Source organism: Caenorhabditis remanei, chromosome X (genome assembly GCF_010183535.1).
Source record: "Caenorhabditis remanei strain PX506 chromosome X, whole genome shotgun sequence".
Taxonomy (NCBI): domain Eukaryota; kingdom Metazoa; phylum Nematoda; class Chromadorea; order Rhabditida; family Rhabditidae; genus Caenorhabditis; species Caenorhabditis remanei.
Window position 1 is genome coordinate 4,051,691 of NC_071333.1, and position 21,025 is coordinate 4,072,715.

The window sequence follows — 21,025 nt, forward strand, 5'->3', positions numbered from 1 at the left end:
ACGAACAAAAATCATCGAAAACTGACCTTGTCACTCGTATCATTGATATGGGGGCCTACGGCTGAGTTTTAGCAGGAAAGAAACGGCAAGCCACCTGTATAATTATAATGAGTTGTAGGTACCAACCAACAATATTTCTCATTATGTAAGTTATTAGCCTTGAAAAATTTTATCCCAAAAATCTCCCAAAAAAAGAAAGAAACTTATGACTCAACCTAATATCTAATGATGGAGTAAAGCTTTTCTAAAAACTTTTTTTTACACCTATATAATTGATAATGAAGTGATCTACAAGCTCCCGTTAGGTCTACATGCCGAAAGGGGAAATCTACAACGTAGGAAGAGCGATGTGGACTCGGCGGTGCCATTTACCTAGAACAAAACTTATTGATCTGAATTTTGGCAGAATGATAAAAAACGTGAAAATTTACAAAAATTCAAATAATACGCGCCACTCTGTATATCGTTAATAAAAGACAGTTGCGTATTTAAAATCTTCATTTTATTTAACAAAAAAAAGGTTGCAACAGCTTAATTAACATGATTCTTATTTTTCTCGTTTTCAATTATTACAATCATTTTGAAATTCTTTCAAAGATTTGGTTCATTAACGCTTTTGGCTTTCTTAAATTACTGACATGAAACATCACGCTCCCTGTCTTCTTGCAGGAGCTTTTCGAAGCATTCTTCGCAGATGATATATCCACCTAGAACAAGAACTCGGGGAATCCTAGTGTAGCGGCCAAGATGGCAGATTTCGCAGTATAAGCTGAAAATGGAAGATTGGTGACAAGGTCAGTGTAAATGGTTACTTACCTATTATCATCTACATCAAAATCTGACTCTTCATTATCCGATAATGGACCAATAAAAATCACTTCTATCGGTTTTTCTTCAGCATTCTGAGACTTCATTTCCACCTCCCTTGGCATAATTTTGACTGACTCCAATAGTACTTCTTCCTCGTTTTGATCCACAAATTTTTCTTTTGAATAAATATAAATATCGAGGGTGCTTCCCGCACCGAATAACGAAATGAACACTTGCAGAACAAAAACGGCTGTGCACATGGGCTCCTCAACTGTCAATGCTTTTTCGATTGTGTAGTACAGAAAATATGCATGAGAAGAAATAATAACCGAGATCATTGTCCAGGACTTGTCAGCAGCGAGACTTGGTTTGAATTTTCTGTTAGCAGAGAAACAAAATCCAAAATAGACAGCGATGATGAGAGGCATGGTTGCCAGAGCTACGAAGGAATCCTGAAAAATGGAATGAATAAAATACAGTTAATGTATCAATCTAAAACATTTTTCAAAAAAAAATTACCTCTGGTTTTGTTTTCATTTTGAGGGCTGCAAGTTTTCCGAACAGAGACAATGCAAAAATTAACATGAATCCAAACATCATAGTATTCTTGCACCGTTGGAGTGGTTTGATGTTGCACCATTTCTGTACAGTATCCAAACAACGCGATAACTGATAGGTGCCAAGAGATATGAGAGCAAGAAGGAACATTCCGACAACATCTTTGATGAGAAAATCATGACTCCACTTTGAATCGTCGTCGATAGCAACGAGGAATACAATCACAGCTTGTAGAATGAAATAGAGATACACAAGAATACCCGTGAGCATTTTCTTTAAAGAATAAGAAGATGAGTACGAGTTGGATTAGACCAGTCAGAAGAGACGAATGAGAATGAATATGAATGAATAAATCTCTTTCTATAGCATTGCGTTCAGGTAGGTCATAAAACAGGGCGGAGCTCAGATTAGCGGGATATGAGAAGATAAAAATAATTGAGTCGTAAACTTGAGAGAACTGCCGACTGACGGTTTACTGTTTTGAAAATAAATTGAGTATGTCGGAATGCCGACAAAACACTCTGATTGGGATAAGATAACTCTATGGCTCGGAATATGCAAGCGACAAAGGTTGATTTAAGAAATTTATGTAGATCAAATTTTAAAAGCATACAAGTACTATTTTACAATCATTTTCGAAATAGTTCTCTTGTGACCGAAAAATACATAGCTATCAGTTGAAAGGATTTCCCGAAAAATGGTTTTTTTACACAACGACACAAATTTGTGAAGAAAATCGCTATCTGAAAGAAGCAACAAGAGGTTTTTTGTGCAATACGCTTAAAAACTGCTTAGAATGCTGACATCCATCACATAAAAAATTAAACAGAACATTCAAATTTTGTATATAGTAAAATCAATACAAATGAAATACAGAAATCCAAAATGGATTGCACTAATTGTTACGAATATGCCGACATTCGATAATTGTTTGACATAAGCGGATTCACCATGGCTATAGGAAGTTTCTGTAACATCGAACTTGACCACAGTAATATTGTTTATCTGGAAAAAAAAATGGGGAAAACAACCTGAAATTCATCGAAACTAGATTTGTCGGTTTTTTTCCAAAGGCAGAAATCTAGAACTTTGCAAATGCAACTGTTAGCCTCATAGTACTATTTCGAGTAAGCTTCGTTCATTTCTGCAAAGCCTTTGAGACTAAATGTGGCGTTTTCAACACCTACGTTAGCGTAGGAATGTAAAAAAATAATATCAAAAGAGTAAAGAGATGAGAGCAAGCTTCTGTTTTTATTCTTATAGGTACCACACGAGAATTACTTTTGTAACTCTGAACGTATTATCTTGACATTTTCAATACATGATTTATCTTCAAACTTTTCAGGTAAACAAAATGATTCCATTGCTAATTACTGGCTTTTTGCCTATGGGAAGAACCGACAAATCTAGTATATGTGAATTTCTGGTACTTTTTTTCCTTATTCTGTTGTTCCAGATAAACAATACCCCGTAGTCAAGCTCGATATTACAGAAACTTCTTATAGACATGCTGAATCCGCGTCTGTCAAACAACAAAAGATTCTCGGTATATTCGTAGACAATTAGCGCAATCCGTTTTGGGTCACTGTATTTCAACTGTAATCTTTTTTTTTTGCACAAAAACTTGATGTTTTTGCAGAACGTTCAGAAGCAGTGCTGGCCATAACCTTATTCCGCTAGGGTTTTTCGATCATAACTTTTTTTCAAATTGTTCGGATTGATCTGAATCTTTGGGAAAACGTTTATTGTAGAGTTATTGTTGTATCTAATTAACATTATGAATAAAAGATCATGTTTCAAAAGTTTTATTTAACATTTTCAAAAATCATGAAAATTCGAAAAATGGCTTATTTTAAATTCCTTGACCGGTGTATCAAAAAAAGTGTATCATTTGTGTTTATAATTATTTTCCAACAAAAACAGTTTTGATGTTAATTTTTTGACCGCTCGACCACTATTTTTGTCCCGTTACCCACATTTTCCGGGCTGTCAAAGTACATGAATTATCTTGAACATTTTGAGATAAACAAGGTGATTCCATTGCAAATTTTTGGATTTCTGCCTTTGGAAAAAACCGACAAATCTAATTTCGATGAATTTCAGAAAATTTTTCCCATTACTTTGTTTTTCCAGATAAACAATATTCCTGTAGTGAAGTTTGATATTACAGAAACTTCCTTTAGCCATGCTGAATCCGCTTTTGTCAAACAATAATCGATTTTCGGCACATTTGTAACAATTACTGCAATCCATTTTGGAATTTTGTATTTCATTTGTATTTTTTATTATATACAAAATTTGAATGTTCTGTTTAAATTTTTATGTGATGGATGTCAGAATTCTAGGCAGTTTTTAAGGGTTTTGCGCAAAAAGCATGATGTTGCTTCTTTCAGATGACGATTTTCTTTACAAATTTGTGCCGTTGTGGGAAAAAACAACTCTTCGGAAAATCCTTTAAACTGATAGCAGTGTATTTTTCGGTCACAAGAGAACTATTTTGAAAATGATTGTAAAATAGTACTTTTATGCTTTCAAAATTTGATCTACATAAATTTCTTAAATCAACCTTTGTCGGCTGCATATTCCGAGCCATAGAGTTATCTTATCCCAATCAGAGTGTTTTGTCGGCATTCCGACGTATACCGTCAGTCGGCAGTCCTTTCAAGTTTACAACTCTGTTTTTTTAATCTTATATTGCCGCGCTTATCTAAGCTCCGCCCTGTTCTATGACGTACCTGAACGCAATGCTATAGAAAGAGATTTATTCATTCATATTCATTCCCATTCGTCTCTTCTGACTGGTCGATTCCAACTCGTACTCGTCTTCTTATTATATAAAGAAAATGCTCACAGGTATTCTTGTATATCTCTATTTCATTCTCCAAGCTGTGATTGTATTCATCGTTGCTATCGACGACGATTCAAAGTGGAGTCATGATTTTCTCATCAAAGATGTTGCCGGAATGTTCTTTCTTGCTCTCATAACTCTAGGCACCTATCAGTTATCGCGTTGTTTGGATACTGTACAGAAATCGTTCAAGATCAAAATACTCCAACGGTGCAAAAATACTTTGATGTTTGGATTCATATTGATTTTTGCATTGTCTCTGTTCGGAAAACTTGCAGCCCTCAAAATGAAAACAAAACCAGAGGTAAGTGTTTTTGAAAAGTGTTTTAGATTGATACATTAACTGTATTTTATTCATTCCATTTTCAGGATTCCTTCGTAGCTTTGGCAACCATGCCTCTCATCATCGCTGTCTATTTTGGATTTTGTTTCTCTGCTAACAGAAAATTCAAACCAAGTCTCGCTGCTGACAAGTCCTGGACTATGATCTCGGTTATTATTTCTTCTCATGCATATTTTCTGTACTACACAATCGAAAAAGCATTGACAGTTGAGGAGCCCATGTGCACAGCCGTTGTTCTTCTGCAAGTGTTCATTTCGTTGTTCGGTGCGGGAAGCACCCTCGATATTTATATTTATTCAAAAGAAAAGTTTGTGGATCAAAACGAAGATGAAGTACCATTGGAGTCAGTCAAAATTATGCCAAGAGAGCTGGAAATGAAGTCTCAGAATGCTGAAGAAAAACCGATAGAAGTGATTTTTATTGGTCCACTATCGGATAATGAAGAGTCAGATATCGATGTAGATGATAATAGGTAAGTAACCATTTATACTTATTTTGTCACCAATCTTCCATTTTCAGCTTATACTGCGAAATCTGCCATCTTGGCCGCTACACTAGGATTCCCCGAGTTCTTGTTCTAGGTGGGCATATCATCTGCGAAGAATGCTTTGAAAAGCTCCTTCAAGAAGACAGGGAGCGTGATGCTTCCTGTCAGTAATTTAAGAAAGCTACAAGCGTTAATGAACCAAATCTTCGAAAGAATTTCAAAATGATTGTAATAATTGAAAACGAGAAAAATAAGAATCATGTTAATTAAGCTGTTGCAACCTTGTTTTTGTTAAATAAAATGAAGATTTTAAATACACAGTTATCTTTTATTAACGATCATGAAAAGTTGTTTGATCCTACTGTTTTGAGCAATGAAATACACGATTCTCGGCGTTCAGAAATTCGCAGACAAGTTTGCGAAAATTGTTTCTGTGTATTTGTTAGGTTTATCGCAAAAAGCTCGTAAAGAACCATAAAAAGAAATGTAATCCATTTTCAGGTAAGAAGAAAAAAACAAATAAAAAATAGAAAAAAAACAATAACTTCCAGAGAAACTGAACCCACAAACCCACATGACGAAAATCTTGTCGAAAACCTAACCGAAGAGATTCGACAATGTCACGAAGACGTATATCGGTTTTTGAGAGAAGCTCAAAATGAATCAAAGATTGTTCATGACAAAAGAAGAAAAGTCAAGGTACCCAGTTTCGAGAGGCAAAGTAGTCACTCGTGATGAAACGTTTGGTAAACTGATGTACCAATATTTCAAACCAGTAACTGTGGTAAAAACTACACCACCAACGGTAACAGTAAGGACAAAAATAGAAAATTTTGAAACAATACACAAACTCTGATTTGATGGTTTAGAAACTGAGACGTTCTGTGCCACAAAACTTCAATTGCGTATCAAATACAACATTGAAAAATGACTTCTTATCGTAAATGAGACTTTCCCTTTTTTTGTTGTTAGAGAAAACAATTCGTGGGTAAATTTATTTAATAACAACACACAATCTCAGGCCAAACAGCAATTATTATTTCCTCGTCCGGCAGATAAAATACTGTAGCAGTCACACCATCCTCCCGTCGTAGATCATAGTGTGATTTGTCGATATTTCGCTCTTCAGATTAGCAGCGTCAAAAAACTGTATTTTTTTACATTTTTCCTTGACTTTCCAATATATTTGTTGATTTTCTGCTGATTTTCAAAAATTTTCAGCTAAAACTGTTCAAATTCAGCCAATTTTGCCGTTTTTCTACACGACATTTGTAAGTTTCACTTTGTCCATTTTATTAGGATCACTATGCTACGATAGCAGTTTGAACGAGTCCATGAACAATAAGAGACAGCACATAGATGAAGGAATAAGCTTTTTGCCGAGACCAGAATTGGAGTGGAACCAGGAGTACACGGAAGCTGAGGTGCCAATACTCGAAAGAGTTGTGCCGAGTGTTACTGGAAATGAGACACACGCTTCTTTCGACAGTTTTTGTCATTTTCCAGTAAAAGTTGTATCAAAAACTTCCCTTTTTTCAATGTTTCAATCGATTTCGGCCAAAAAAAAAACAATTTTCATACCACTAGATTTTTTTGCAATTTTCAAGATTTTCAGCAGCTTCTCAGCCTAATTACTGTTTCTCCAACGAGTATATCATTAACTTTTGTCGATTCTGATGCTTTTGATATCGTTTATAGTTAAAAAGTAGATAAAGAATACAAAAAATTATTCGATGAGGAAACCATTCATAAGAAGTGCAAAGAACAATGGATTGATCATCAGAAATTTTTGAATCCGGGCCGGGCCAGCAAAAAATTTCTGTCAGCCTGGCCCGGCCCGGGGTGAGTACAGTTAGACCCTGTAGTTGAGTACAGTTAGATAAATGGAACAGAAGGAAATGGAACAAAAGGAACAAAAAAGAACGATTAATTATAATTATCAGTGGTCTCTGGCCAAACAGCAATGACCACGGTGTCCGGCGGATGATGGTGTACTGTAGCTGTCACACCATCCGCACGTCGAATGTCATATCCATCCCACATTTGTGTCCAAAAGGGCTGGAATTTAGAAGTTGTTGTAAAAGAAATACATTGAATTGTTACCTAGTGTAGTCTCGACGATCCTCCACAAAAACGGCATTATGCAGTAAACCAGCTAGAACTCGAAAGATATCCACAGAACCAGTTCTAGCACGGAATAGTTTCAATCGAGGACACCCTCCAGACAGCCAGTGCTTCAGAAAGACATTTAAATCATTGTTAGTCAGGGTAGACCTTTTCAGATTAATAACAATTCCATCCATTGTTAATAGGTTTTTGATTGTCACCCATTGTCCGTAACAGATATCTAAGCAATCGATGTTTCGGAATTTTTTCGAGAAACGGAAATTGGGTGGAGACTTTGAGAGAATGCATATTTCAGATAAAGTTGTGCAATTCCTCAGAATATAAATCATTTCTTCCGATGAAATGACGCCCCAGTCCATGTAAACCATTTTTTTCAATGGTGTCTTCTGTATACTATTCACCCATTTAATCATTTTGATTGCATCTTTAAATACACAGACTTCTGATACATCAATATTGAATAGATCGGTCACATAATTAGTGGTCTCTTCCAATCCATCCGTTGTATTACCATACCAGCGTAACACAAGATTTCCATTTGAACGGTACACTCCAACATACATCCAGTTCATTCTCACGTATTCCATTTCTTTTCTTTCCTTATTTGTAATGTATGCGTAGCTACTACTTACACTTAACACACAATTGCGATTTTGAAATGTACGGAATGATAAATTGTTGTCGTATCCCGAAACACAGAGACGTCCATTGAATGGTGCTCTTCGATGTGTTTTTATGACAGAGTGACTTTTCCGAGAGCAAAAGGATAGCGATATTCTGAAATAGAAAATGAAGATTTGAAATTATAATAAGAAGAAACTCACAATGCATCTGGATCCATAAAATCGATAATTCTGCCTAGCGGGAGGTATGGGATACGGAAGAGACGAAATGGAAATGAGGGTACCGGGACGTCGGGTTGACGGGTTGAGAAAAGTTGCGGCGGAGGAAGGTGAGGTGAGGGTAACGGTATATTGGGGATGAGGATAGACTTGATTGATTGGAAGAAGACGGAAATAATCCAACAAAGCAAGAGAGAGAAGAGAAACGTCATTCTTGTAGGAAAAACGTGGGGAGACTGAATCGAAATAAATGGACGTGTAGGCGAGAGAGGAGAGTGAGAGTGACGTGGGAGAGGACAGCTGGACTACTGTAGTTTTCTCATGTCACTCATATTCTGTTTGTTTACAACAGTCTCATCTCTCGTCTTCCCATCCTTGAATAAATCGTTCCTTGTTTTTGCTTGTTTGATCTTCCCAGAAAGCTGTTTCAACTGTAGTGTTCCACATAAGAATTTTATAAAAATCGATTGGATAATCAACGGCATGCGTAGATAGATGATAATTTACAATCAACACAAAAAATCATTTTCGTCACTTCTGGCTTTTAACGTATCTCTCTTTATTTGGTGGAAAATGTGATGAATTTTTGTTTTTCAAATAAAAAATTATAAGAGGGAAGACATTGAAAAAAGTTACGGTGGCTGTCACTGTAGTTGAAAAATAGATGGTTGGATAAACAAAACGGAAAGAACAAAAAAACGTTTAAATATAATTATAAGTGATCTCTGGCCAAACAGCAATAACCAATGTTTCATTCATCTGCTTGCAAACTGTAGCTGTCACACCATCCGCTCGTTGTATATCAACTCCAAATGACAAAGTTTTACTGTATCCAAATGGGCTGAAATAAGGAATTATGAGAAACTACTAATATATCAAACTATTACCTGGAGTAGTTACGATCGTTCTCCACAACAACGGCGTTATCCATGAGACCATCAAGTAATTGGAGGATATTCACAGTGTTAATCATAGCCAAGAAAAACTTGAGTCTCGGACACCCTCCTGACAACCAATGCTTCAGAAAGACATTCAAATCAGTACTAGACAGACTACATGTCCCTAAAACAATATCGACCCCATCCATGGTTAACAGGTTATCGATTGTTACCCATTTGGAATCAGTGATATCAAAGCAATCGATTCTACGAAAGTTACTCGAGAAGCGAAAATTGGGCGGAGCTTCTGAGTATATAAGTATTTCAGATGAACACTGGCAATCCTTCAGAATATAATTCATTTCTTCTTCCGATGGTATTCTATTCCAGTCTACGTAAGCCACTTTTTTCAATTGTGTCTTCTGTCTATTATTCACCCATTCAATCATTTTGAATGAATCTTTAGAGATATAGACTTCTGATACATCAATATTGAATAAATCCATCACATAATCAGTGATAGCTTCCAATCCAGTCAGTTCATCTTCCCAATATGTCATCAAATATTTCCTTAAACGGTGATATTTGACTCGTACTTGTTGTTCACCCAATTTCACAAATTCCTCTTTTTTAGAACTTGAGATATATGCAGAGTTACTTGTACTCAACACACAGCCAAAATTAGTGAATGAAATGGATGATACATTGTTCTCGGATCCCCCAACATGTAGATGTTCGTCACATGACGCTTTCCGTAGAGTTTTGATGACAGATTGGCTTTTCTGAGAGCAGAAAGACAGCGATACTCTAAAATATACCATGAATGTTTGAAAACATAATAAGAAGAAACTCACAATTCATTGGGCTCCATAAAATCGATAATTCTGGCTAACGGGAGGTATGGGACACGGAGGAGAGGCAAGGGAGACGTCATCCTTCGACAGAAGATATGGAGAGACTAAATAGGAGGGAATGGATGGGTCCAAGTGTTTTTCCACGTCATTCACACTCTCCCCTCCCGCCTATTCATATATTCTCCCATTCATTACAACCGTTGAAAACCGTGGATTATCTGGGGAGTGGGGGAAATAGTTCCTCCTCACACCATATTCGAATGATTTATATGGTTAAGAATCGAGATCTGAGACGAACTTTCGGCTCAATTTTCTCGACTCCTGGATGCGTTCAGAAAAATTTGAAAATAGTTTTGGAAATCCCAGTCGATTTCCTTTTTATTATTTTTGTAGTTGTCTGCGTTTTCAGTTAACCGGGAGAAAAGTCTGTCTGTGTGTCTGTATATCCTCATTTCTAAATTACGTTTTATTCGTCGTGAGTTATGAAACTGCAGAAATTTCACAAAATTTATAATATCATAAGAAAAAAGACAGAAGGGTTGTACAGGAAGAAAAGCTATCATCTCTCGATGTGCCAAAAATCTCTCTACCCATCCCACTTTTCCCATTTCTTCAACAAGAAAAGCATCTTCAGTCTTCATAGAGTGAATGTTTATATTGAACATATGAGTCATCTGATATAGGTTTTTGAGTGACCAGAACTGCAAGATTTGATCAGATTTCCCGTTTGAACCTTTTCATGTCTTTTTCAGTCTTTGTATGCTATGTTTTCCGGTCAGTTCTGAAAGTTTAGAATGTTTTAATTTTTCACTTGTATTTTGGTTTTGTGTGTCATATTTAGACCAAATAGCAAAATAGAAACATGAGAGATGTTCGATGAAAAAATTGTTCCTTTTTTTTGTATCGAGAAATTAAACATTTTCAGAAATTCTGTCAACCCACAGAAAAATATGGGAAATGGTAGGTGTGACACAATGAAACTGAAACAAAAAAAATGCTTGACATTCGGTTTATATTGTAACCGAAAACAATTGTCATGTTTTACTAAAAAGTCAATTCGATGATTAAACATCAGCCAATCTATTGTTTCAAGAATGATCAGATTTGCAAAAAAACTGTGATCTAGGAAAATATCAGTTCCACAAAAAAATGAGGAAATTGAGAATGAGTCAGAAGAAAATGATGAAAACAATTGGAGAGTCACGCGGTCATGAAAAAGGAAAGACTGACAGATTGGGAAGGCCATAACTATACTTTTCAACATCTATCGACTATCAGAGCTTGACAAAAAATGAATTGTTTTTTGAATAAGCAAAATTAGTCTCAAAACTGAAATAATTCAAACCCCCGATTTATATTTACTTACGCAATTTTTTTCATTCTTTGCGTTCCAATCAGAACCGCAAGCTGCTCCTTTCCTTTTTTCCTCGTTGCTCTCGTGTTTTCCCCGCCATATCTACCCCCCTAACTCATTCGTGGAATGCGGGCCTGTGGTGTAATGGTAGCACGTCGGGCAAGGACTAATAACCCTAGCTGGAAGCGTTGGTTCGATTCCTTCCGGGTCCAAACTTTTTTTTCTTTTTTGCAAAGTTCATTTTTCTGATTTATGATCTGTCTTTATTCAAAACTAGCTAGAAAATACAAAACAGGTGACAGAAAATTTCAAAAATAGTGGAAACAATGGAAAAGACACGGTTTCATTGATAATATTTTTAAATTGTTGTCAATTTTGATTCTAGTTATTCTCTCCCAAAAGAAACTGCATTTTCAAGTCGTTGATTGTTTGAAGAACGTGTTCGAGAAGATGTCCAATCGCTTCAATCAGTTCATCTGTTCCATTCTCTACGTTGTTGCGTTGGCTGCCTTGCTCTGCTCTAACCACAATCAGCATGTCATAAAGCTGATTTAGTATTTTCTCACACTCACAATTAGAATGTATTATATATGTTAACAATGATATTCCTTCAGAAATTCTCTCACATAAAAACTTTTATCGGTCAATCTCGGTGCCCCCCTTCCCCTCTCGGTGCCTCCCCTCCCCCACTCGCATGTGTTCATTTCCCTTTTTTCTTTTTTCTTCTTCTTTTCTTGTGCTGCACGCAGAGACCATGATTAATTTCTATTTCTGTCTCCTTTTCTGACTTGCACTTTTTTCGAATCTTTACATTTGTAGACCCAGCTGCATAGATATAAGAGAATTTTAAAATGTGGAGAAAACAAAAAAGACTACGTCAGATATTTATCCAGAAAAGAAAAAACTTGCAGAAAAATGTTCCTCGCTTTCTTCCTGTCGTGGAAATAATAATCCATCATTATTTCCACAACTGATATCGTCTAACTTGTAGACTTTCTTACGTATTATTAAAATATACAACGGTGAACTTATTGTTACCCTCGAAGGTTGAACCCACTAGCCGAATGACACGTGCGACATACCCACTTCTGGACGACCTTTGCTACGTGTCACTGTCGATGTAAGCTATTGATTTGCAATCAATTAGTATCGGGAAATTACTATCGGAAGTTAGCATCGGAAGTTAGCCATCCACCGATCGACCGTCAGAAGTTACTCGCATACCGGAAGTTCTACACCATCAAGAGGACGTGCTCCCAACAACTGCAACAATGGCACCGGATCCAAGAACTCTCTAACCAAGGTGCTCGACCTTTGGGAGTACGATAATAAACCGTTTGTATTAAATGTTGTCTTGTTTCCTAAGTCACTGTCTCTCTCACTCATTGAGGTGGTTTGGGTCCACCAGCCCGATAAACCTTCTCTACATGGTGCATCGACCAGAGTTAGTCGAACTTTGGTGGGGTGAGAGAATGCAGGGCTCGGAACCAATTCAATTAAAGCCGCGTTATTCGAACGTGAGCACGGTATATTTAAATCAAACTTCTGATCACCTTACTCGAAGGATACATTACTCTTATCGTAGATAAGCTATATCCAATCGCATAGCAAAGCAACTCTTATTCGAAGAAAGCTATCGTAAAGCAAAATTGTTGCTCAATACGTGGCTGTATGGGTTCGGGTAGGATCCGAACGAGTGGCAACATACGGTTCACTGGTAGGGCGTCATATCGTAGACGTTGTCCTAGCGAGACGAGAGAAGTTTCTAATCGTGAAACAGACCTATAAAATGAACCACCACAACTAAATCTGAATGGTCATTCTCTCTGAAAACAAAAAGTCTCGTACCTACCCATCATGAATAACTAAAATCTATTCATTATATCAATGATCGCATTGAATTAGCCTGAATCGTGGCACAACACCCAAATCGCACCTAATCGAAGGTAGCTTCGGTACATCATCTACAATATGCAATCTGGACTACGACAACATCTTGGATATCTTCCAAATTGAAAATCTCGACAGTCATTCACTGGTGAATTTGGCCAACAGCAAAGGGAAAAAAGTGGAGTCTCCACTACAACAACGACACATCAAGCATCCGATCTACGCAGCTGTAAGACTTGCATGGTCGATCATCAAAGTTGTCATCGGCTTACGGACGAGGCAACAACAAATCAAGAACTGTGCACCTTTCCAGTTCAAACCAATTGTGGTTCTATCAAACCGGAACACAACGTTGTTCAACAATTATAATCAAACTACGCAATACGCCTAAATTCATTCAGTAATCATCGGATTATACCTGACTGGAATGAAAACACCAAACAAAGGAAATCGTCCTGATTCGCAGAAACGATGAATGTCAACTTGGAAATAACTGAGCCTAGCTACGAAAAACAAATGCTCGACGTCACGATTTGGTCTCACCACTTTAAAATAGCCTACCGAGGTCATACTGAAGCTTAACAACGTTCAATTTGTGAACATGAACTGGATGCAATATTCTTGTTTCACAGCAAGAGAAAAACACAATGACACTTGGTCAAAACACTAAGATATCATAAATTGTATGATAAAAAAAACAATACACAATCGGTGATAATCACAGTGCGATGATACTCAAAACAGTCAGAAATCGGGCAGCGAAGATCCAGGGGATGTATCGTATGTCTCACATCATGGCACCTGGAAAACTCCACCGAAACATCGCACTGATGACATTCTGAGGATGGTTTCGAAAATCAATCCTATTTGTGGTTTCATGAAAGGGCCCAAAGTAGTGGAACAGCAAAGAAGAAAGATAGACGGACCAGGAGCACTTTGCAACTGACAAGGAAGGCTACAGTACAACTTCCGCAAGTGTTCTCCGATAAAAGGACCTCACAAAATCAGTAAAAGGCTCGGATATGGCAGTCATCAATAACCGAACACCTACATAAGAACTATCAACTACAGAGTATACAAATATCTGATCAACTCGTGATCTTGGCCATAACATCAGGAAGAAGAACAAATCACAATTCCACAACGTCCATTCTGATTCTTACCTAACCCTCGTCTTGTCGAGAAAACTCTATTTTGAAGAGAAAATGGGACGAACTTCCATTACGCTACCACTATGGAAGTTCTATTCCCTCCCCCCAGTGTCGTGGAAATAATAATCCATCATTATTTCCACAACTGATATCGTCTAACTTGTAGACTTTCTTACGTATTATTAAAATATACAACGGTGAACTTATTGTTACCCTCGAAGGTTGAACCCACTAGCCGAATGACACGTGCGACATACCCACTTCTGGACGACCTTTGCTACGTGTCACTGTCGATGTAAGCTATTGATTTGCAATCAATTAGTATCGGGAAATTACTATCGGAAGTTAGCATCGGAAGTTAGCCATCCACCGATCGACCGTCAGAAGTTACTCGCATACCGGAAGTTCTACACCATCAAGAGGACGTGCTCCCAACAACTGCAACAATGGCACCGGATCCAAGAACTCTCTAACCAAGGTGCTCGACCTTTGGGAGTACGATAATAAACCGTTTGTATTAAATGTTGTCTTGTTTCCTAAGTCACTGTCTCTCTCACTCATTGAGGTGGTTTGGGTCCACCAGCCCGATAAACCTTCTCTACACTTCCGTTGTTTAATCATTGTGTATTTTTTCTTATCATTTCTTTGACCTTTCATACTTCGTGTAGTAGTCATAACCAGCAGAAAATTCGCGTCTACGCCGCGATTTTCGCTGGACTTAGATGACTTGAAGTTTGTAAGTAGAAACTGCTGGAAAATTTCTTCGGAATCCAAAAAAACTTTTGAGATGAATGAAGTAATGTAATGTTCTTATAACTTTACTGTTCGTTTCGACTTATCTGTTTTTCATTATTTCTTCTTAATTGCACTGCTTTGTCGTTCAGCATAAGGTGTGGTACAAAAAATTTCTGACCTTTCCAGTATATGTATTCTTGATTCCGGATCTTACACAACACTTCAGACAATTTCACAGCAGCTCACCCGGTCGCTGTTTTTTTAGTTGTTGGAGGCAAAGCTGACCCGAGGCCGCGGCCTTCCTCGGTCGGCCGTATAACAGCTTTGCAAAATTGGCAAAATTCGAAACTTTTTCTTGTAGTTTCTAGAAGGTTCTGGAATATTTGAATTCCCGCCGAAATTCGAAACTTTTTCTTGTAGTTTCTAGAAGGTTCTGGAATATTTGAATTCCCGCCGAAATTCGAAACTTTTTCTTGAAGTTTCTAGAAGGTTCTGGAATATTTGAATTCCCGCCGAAATTCAAAACTTTTTCTTGTAGTTTCTAGAAGGTTCTGGAATATTTGAATTCCCGCCGAAATTCAAAACTTTTTCTTGTAGTTTCTAGAAGGTTCTGGAGTATTTCGAATTCCCGCCGAAATTCAAAACTTTTTCTTGTAGTTTCTAGAAGGTTCTGGAATATTTGAATTCCCGCCGAAATTCGAAACTTTTTCTTGTAGTTTCTAGAAGGTTCTGGAATATTTGAATTCCCGCCGAAATTCGAAACTTTTTCTTGTAGTTTCTAGAAGGTTCTGGAATATTTGAATTCCCGCCGAAATTCAAAACTTTTTCTTGTAGTTTCTAGAAGGTTCTGGAATATTTGAATTCCCGCCGAAATTCAAAACTTTTTCTTGTAGTTTCTAGAAGGTTCTGGAGTATTTCGAATTCCCGCCGAAATTCAAAACTTTTTCTTGAAGTTTCTAGAAGGTTCTGGAATATTTGAATTCCCGCCGAAATTCAAAACTTTTTCTTGTAGTTTCTAGAAGGTTCTGGAATATTTGAATTCCCGCCGAAATTCAAAACATTTTCTTGAAGTTTCTAGAAGGTTCTGGAATATTTGAATTCCCGCCGAAATTCAAAACTTTTTCTTGTAGTTTCTAGAAGGTTCTGGAATATTTGAATTCTCGCCGAAATTCGAAACTTTTTCTTGAAGTTTCTAGAAGGTTCTGGAATATTTGAATTCCCGCCGAAATTCAAAACTTTTTCTTGAAGTTTCTAGAAGGTTCTGGAATATTTGAATTCCCGCCGAAATTCAAAACTTTTTCTTGTAGTTTCTAGAAGGTTCTGGAATATTTGAATTCTCGCCGAAATTCAAAACATTTTCTAGAAGTTTCTAGAAGGTTCTGGAATATTTCGGATTCCCGCCGAAATTCGAAACTCTTTCTAGAAGTTTCTAGAAGGTTCTGGAATATTTGAATTCTCGCCGAAATTCAGAACATTTTCTTGAAGTTTCTAGAAGGTTCTGGAATATTTGAATTCTCGCCGAAATTCGAAACTTTTTCTTGAAGTTTCTAGAAGGTTCTGGAATATTTGAATTCTCGCCGAAATTCAAAACTTTTTCTTGTAGTTTCTAGAAGGTTCTGGAATATTTGAATTCCCGCCGAAATTCAAAACATTTTCTTGAAGTTTCTAGAAGGTTCTGGAATATTTGAATTCCCGCCGAAATTCAAAACATTTTCTTGTAGTTTCTAGAAGGTTCTGGAATATTTCGGATTCCCGCCGAAATTCGAAACTCTTTCTAGAAGTTTCTAGAAGGTTCTGGAATATTTGAATTCCCGCCGAAATTCGAAACTTTTTCTTGTAGTTTCTAGAAGGTTCTGGAATATTTGAATTCCCGCCGAAATTCGAAACTTTTTCTTGAAGTTTCTAGAAGGTTCTGGAATATTTGAATTCCCGCCGAAATTCAAAACTTTTTCTTGTAGTTTCTAGAAGGTTCTGGAATATTTGAATTCCCGCCGAAATTCAAAACTTTTTCTTGTAGTTTCTAGAAGGTTCTGGAGTATTTCGAATTCCCGCCGAAATTCAAAACTTTTTCTTGTAGTTTCTAGAAGGTTCTGGAATATTTGAATTCCCGCCGAAATTCGAAACTTTTTCTTGTAGTTTCTAGAAGGTTCTGGAATATTTGAATTCCCGCCGAAATTCGAAACTTTTTCTTGTAGTTTCTAGAAGGTTCTGGAATATTTGAATTCCCGCCGAAATTCAAAACTTTTTCTTGTAGTTTCTAGAAGGTTCTGGAATATTTGAATTCCCGCCGAAATTCAAAACTTTTTCTTGTAGTTTCTAGAAGGTTCTGGAGTATTTCGAATTCCCGCCGAAATTCAAAACTTTTTCTTGAAGTTTCTAGAAGGTTCTGGAATATTTGAATTCCCGCCGAAATTCAAAACTTTTTCTTGTAGTTTCTAGAAGGTTCTGGAATATTTGAATTCCCGCCGAAATTCAAAACATTTTCTTGAAGTTTCTAGAAGGTTCTGGAATATTTGAATTCCCGCCGAAATTCAAAACTTTTTCTTGTAGTTTCTAGAAGGTTCTGGAATATTTGAATTCTCGCCGAAATTCGAAACTTTTTCTTGAAGTTTCTAGAAGGTTCTGGAATATTTGAATTCCCGCCGAAATTCAAAACTTTTTCTTGAAGTTTCTAGAAGGTTCTGGAATATTTGAATTCCCGCCGAAATTCAAAACTTTTTCTTGTAGTTTCTAGAAGGTTCTGGAATATTTGAATTCTCGCCGAAATTCAAAACATTTTCTAGAAGTTTCTAGAAGGTTCTGGAATATTTCGGATTCCCGCCGAAATTCGAAACTCTTTCTAGAAGTTTCTAGAAGGTTCTGGAATATTTGAATTCTCGCCGAAATTCAGAACATTTTCTTGAAGTTTCTAGAAGGTTCTGGAATATTTGAATTCTCGCCGAAATTCGAAACTTTTTCTTGAAGTTTCTAGAAGGTTCTGGAATATTTGAATTCTCGCCGAAATTCAAAACTTTTTCTTGTAGTTTCTAGAAGGTTCTGGAATATTTGAATTCCCGCCGAAATTCAAAACATTTTCTTGAAGTTTCTAGAAGGTTCTGGAATATTTGAATTCCCGCCGAAATTCAAAACATTTTCTTGTAGTTTCTAGAAGGTTCTGGAATATTTCGGATTCCCGCCGAAATTCGAAACTCTTTCTAGAAGTTTCTAGAAGGTTCTGGAATATTTGAATTCTCGCCGAAATTCGAAACTTTTTCTTGTAGTTTCTAGAAGGTTCTGGAATATTTGAATTCTCGCCGAAATTCAAAACATTTTCTAGAAGTTTCTAGAAGGTTCTGGAATATTTGAATTCTCGCCGAAATTCAAAACATTTTCTTGTAGTTTCTAGAAGGTTCTGGAATATTTGAATTCCCGCCGAAATTCAAAACTTTTTCTTGTAGTTTCTAGAAGGTTCTGGAATATTTGAATTCCCGCCGAAATTCGAAACTTTTTCTTGAAGTTTCTAGAAGGTTCTGGAATATTTGAATTCTCGCCGAAATTCAAAACTTTTTCTTGTAGTTTCTAGAAGGTTCTGGAATATTTCGAATTCCCGCCGAAATTCGAAACTCTTTCTAGAAGTTTCTAGAAGGTTCTGGAATATTTGAATTCTCGCCGAAATTCAAAACTTTTTCTTGTAGTTTCTAGAAGGTTCTGGATTATTTGAATTCCCGCCGAAATTCAAAACTCTTTCTAGAAGTTTCTAGAAGGTTCTGGAATATTTGAATTCTCGCCGAAATTCAAAACTTTTTCTTGTAGTTTCTAGAAGATTCTGGATTATTTGAATTCCCGCCGAAATTCAAAACTCTTTCTATTTTGGAATCTTTTGGAAGGCTCTGGAAAAGTCAGGCTGGAATTTTCTGGACGGTTCTTTTTATTTCTAAAACTTTCTAGAACTTTCCATATGTATCTGGAAATTTTTAGAAGTTTCTAGAAGTTTCTGGAACATTCTGGAAACTTTTGAAAATTTCTGGATGTTGCAGCCAAACTGGCTCAAATTTTTCAGAGTATTGTCTTAAGTTGCCAAGGGTGTCACGGGCAAAGTATTGGCCCCGTATATTCAGTTTGCACCTGCTTTCCCGATTTTTGGGTTACCGTAGCTACAGTACCCCTTTAGGGGTATGGCAGTGGAAAATCTGCAAAATGTCCCAAGGAAAAGTACGGGACTATAGAGTTAACAAATTTATCAACGTACTCGATCAGTGGGGATCTGAGCCTTCCAAGATATTCAGATTCGACTTTTAATGTTCAAAACTCTGTAACTACCGTAATCCTACAGTAACCGGCCCAACTTTTTTTGGGTGTCATGCTGAGGTGTCAAGGTTGTTACCACCCAAGTTTGGTCTCCCCTCGTTCTGTTTGGAACCCTTTTTCATTTTTTGGGTTACGGTAGCTACAGTAATCCTACAGTAATCTGACACCCGGGGTACAAAAATTGAAGCGCTTGGAGGTTCATGTGTATACCCTCAAACATCTTTTGAAACGGTTCGAAGAGAAAAAAGTTATTCAGGGAGAAGCGTCGGACACACAGACAGAACTATTCCATTAGTAGGAAGAAGATAACGCGTAAGCGTGATTGAATCATATCTGTCCACTAATCTAGTCATGTGGATGAGAAATGTATTCAAAATGAAGGTTATTACAAATAATCTCTGAAACATCAGTCCTTGCGAAGAACAAGGCCGTGTTCCATTCTCAAGACTCTAGCATTTAAGCTTCAACTATGATATGTCTAGCTGTAAGATATTGGTTTGGCTTTTCATGTTATTGTTCTATTTTGTAAAGTAGAAATCATACTGTCACTGAACAAGTTTTGTTTATCAAGATTGTCTAACTTTTTATATATTTCTAACACGTCTTACTCAAACTTGTTCCAATTGTGGAACTCATAAAACTTTGAACGCTTTTTTAGAACTTCTAATTTCATCATTTGTGAAACTCACAGCAAATAAAAACTATTGCATGCTCTTTCAATCTTTTACTCATATTAACTTTTATTATCCAATTTGCCATTTGCCCTCTCATTCCGATTTCGCTCCCCTTCTTCCCCTTTCCTCATTTCTTCATGTCCTTCTCGTACTTTTTCCCATTTATTTCTGTTCTTTTTTTCATCTTCCCCTTTTTTCTCAGATCATAAAACTGCTTTTCCCAGCTACAAACATTCATCAAAAAACAGAAAAGAGAGAACTAGCCAAAAATAACGGAAAGTAGGTTTATCCAGTGCATATAATTCTTTTTTTGTAGTCTGATTATCGTTTCTTCATTGAGTTTTTGTGTTCTTCCATTTCACATTCATAGTGGGCATTTTTATTTGCATTTTTTCAGCGAATTGATATTTGTCGGGTGTTTACAACTGTTTTTCGGAACGTCTTATTAAAATTAACAGTAGTGACTATTGAAGTATCAACCTTTTCTGTAAAAAAACGTTGTCCACTCCTAGTTTTCCATTTTTGTAGTTCACAACATTTTTGTAGAGTTCCCTCGTCTTTCATTTCTCTTTATTGAACACACAAGAAATATGTCTTGATGGAATTTAAAAAAAATTAGATTTTTTGTTCTCTAGACAACAAATTCCAAATACTATAATTATTTCTTCCTTCCCGAAAGAGCGTACTATCTTTGGAAGCGAAAAAATGAGAAAAATTTATTGTGCTCTATCCTGCGGCCATGTCAACTTCTTTTTACCTAATTTAGCTTTTTACTATTTTTTTTTAGCAATCTTTATATCCTATTTTTGTAAACTTGTTTGCTTTCTGTTTTATGTCCTCTCATTCTAAAAAACGACTTCTTTCTGATTCATTTCGGTGGAGTGCTTTTTTTTCACTAGGAACATTCGAATGTAGTAGCCGTCTTCAATCATGAAAACCATTTCAAAAAAGAGAAAAATCGAGGCAGGAACTACAAGAAAATCCATCAAGTATTCTTTTTTGTTGCTTCTGACTTGGAGATTTCAATTTTCTCCAAAATCCCGCAATTTCAGTTTTTTAGTTCCGATCATCGATCACAGAACAAAAACAGATGTGCTTAGAAAATAGTAGCGACGTTCACATTCAAGAAACATTTTTTGGTGATTCACTATGCATCTTGATTTAGTCAGCTCTATTCCCTAGTAGAA

At 36.6% G+C, this 21,025-nt stretch overlaps 4 protein-coding genes across 4 annotated transcripts; 1 reads left to right on the forward strand and 3 right to left on the reverse strand.

Annotated features, from left to right (window-relative positions):
• Positions 1-630: 630 nt before the first annotated feature.
• Positions 631-1,638, reverse strand: GCK72_022777 (uncharacterized protein; the record flags this gene model as incomplete). The annotated part of the gene is made up of 3 exons (XM_053735063.1): positions 631-769; positions 817-1,262; positions 1,330-1,638. 3 exons carry the CDS (start codon positions 1,636-1,638, stop codon positions 631-633), a joined length of 894 nt encoding a protein of 297 aa, XP_053578629.1.
• Positions 1,639-4,211: 2,573 nt separating this feature from the next.
• GCK72_022778 (uncharacterized protein) lies at positions 4,212-5,217 on the forward strand (the record flags this gene model as incomplete). The annotated part of the gene is made up of 3 exons (XM_053735064.1): positions 4,212-4,520; positions 4,586-5,031; positions 5,079-5,217. 3 exons carry the CDS (start codon positions 4,212-4,214, stop codon positions 5,215-5,217), a joined length of 894 nt encoding a protein of 297 aa, XP_053578630.1.
• Positions 5,218-7,049: 1,832 nt separating this feature from the next.
• Positions 7,050-8,227, reverse strand: GCK72_022779 (uncharacterized protein; the record flags this gene model as incomplete). Its single annotated transcript, XM_003090945.2, has 3 exons — positions 7,050-7,104; positions 7,150-7,950; positions 7,998-8,227. 3 exons carry the CDS (start codon positions 8,225-8,227, stop codon positions 7,050-7,052), a joined length of 1,086 nt encoding a protein of 361 aa, XP_003090993.2.
• Positions 8,228-8,717: 490 nt separating this feature from the next.
• Positions 8,718-9,827, reverse strand: GCK72_022780 (uncharacterized protein; the record flags this gene model as incomplete). The annotated part of the gene is made up of 3 exons (XM_053735065.1): positions 8,718-8,856; positions 8,903-9,700; positions 9,748-9,827. The coding sequence occupies 3 exons, from the start codon at positions 9,825-9,827 to the stop codon at positions 8,718-8,720; spliced, it is 1,017 nt and encodes a 338-aa protein (XP_053578631.1).
• Between the last annotated feature and the right edge of the window lie 11,198 nt (positions 9,828-21,025).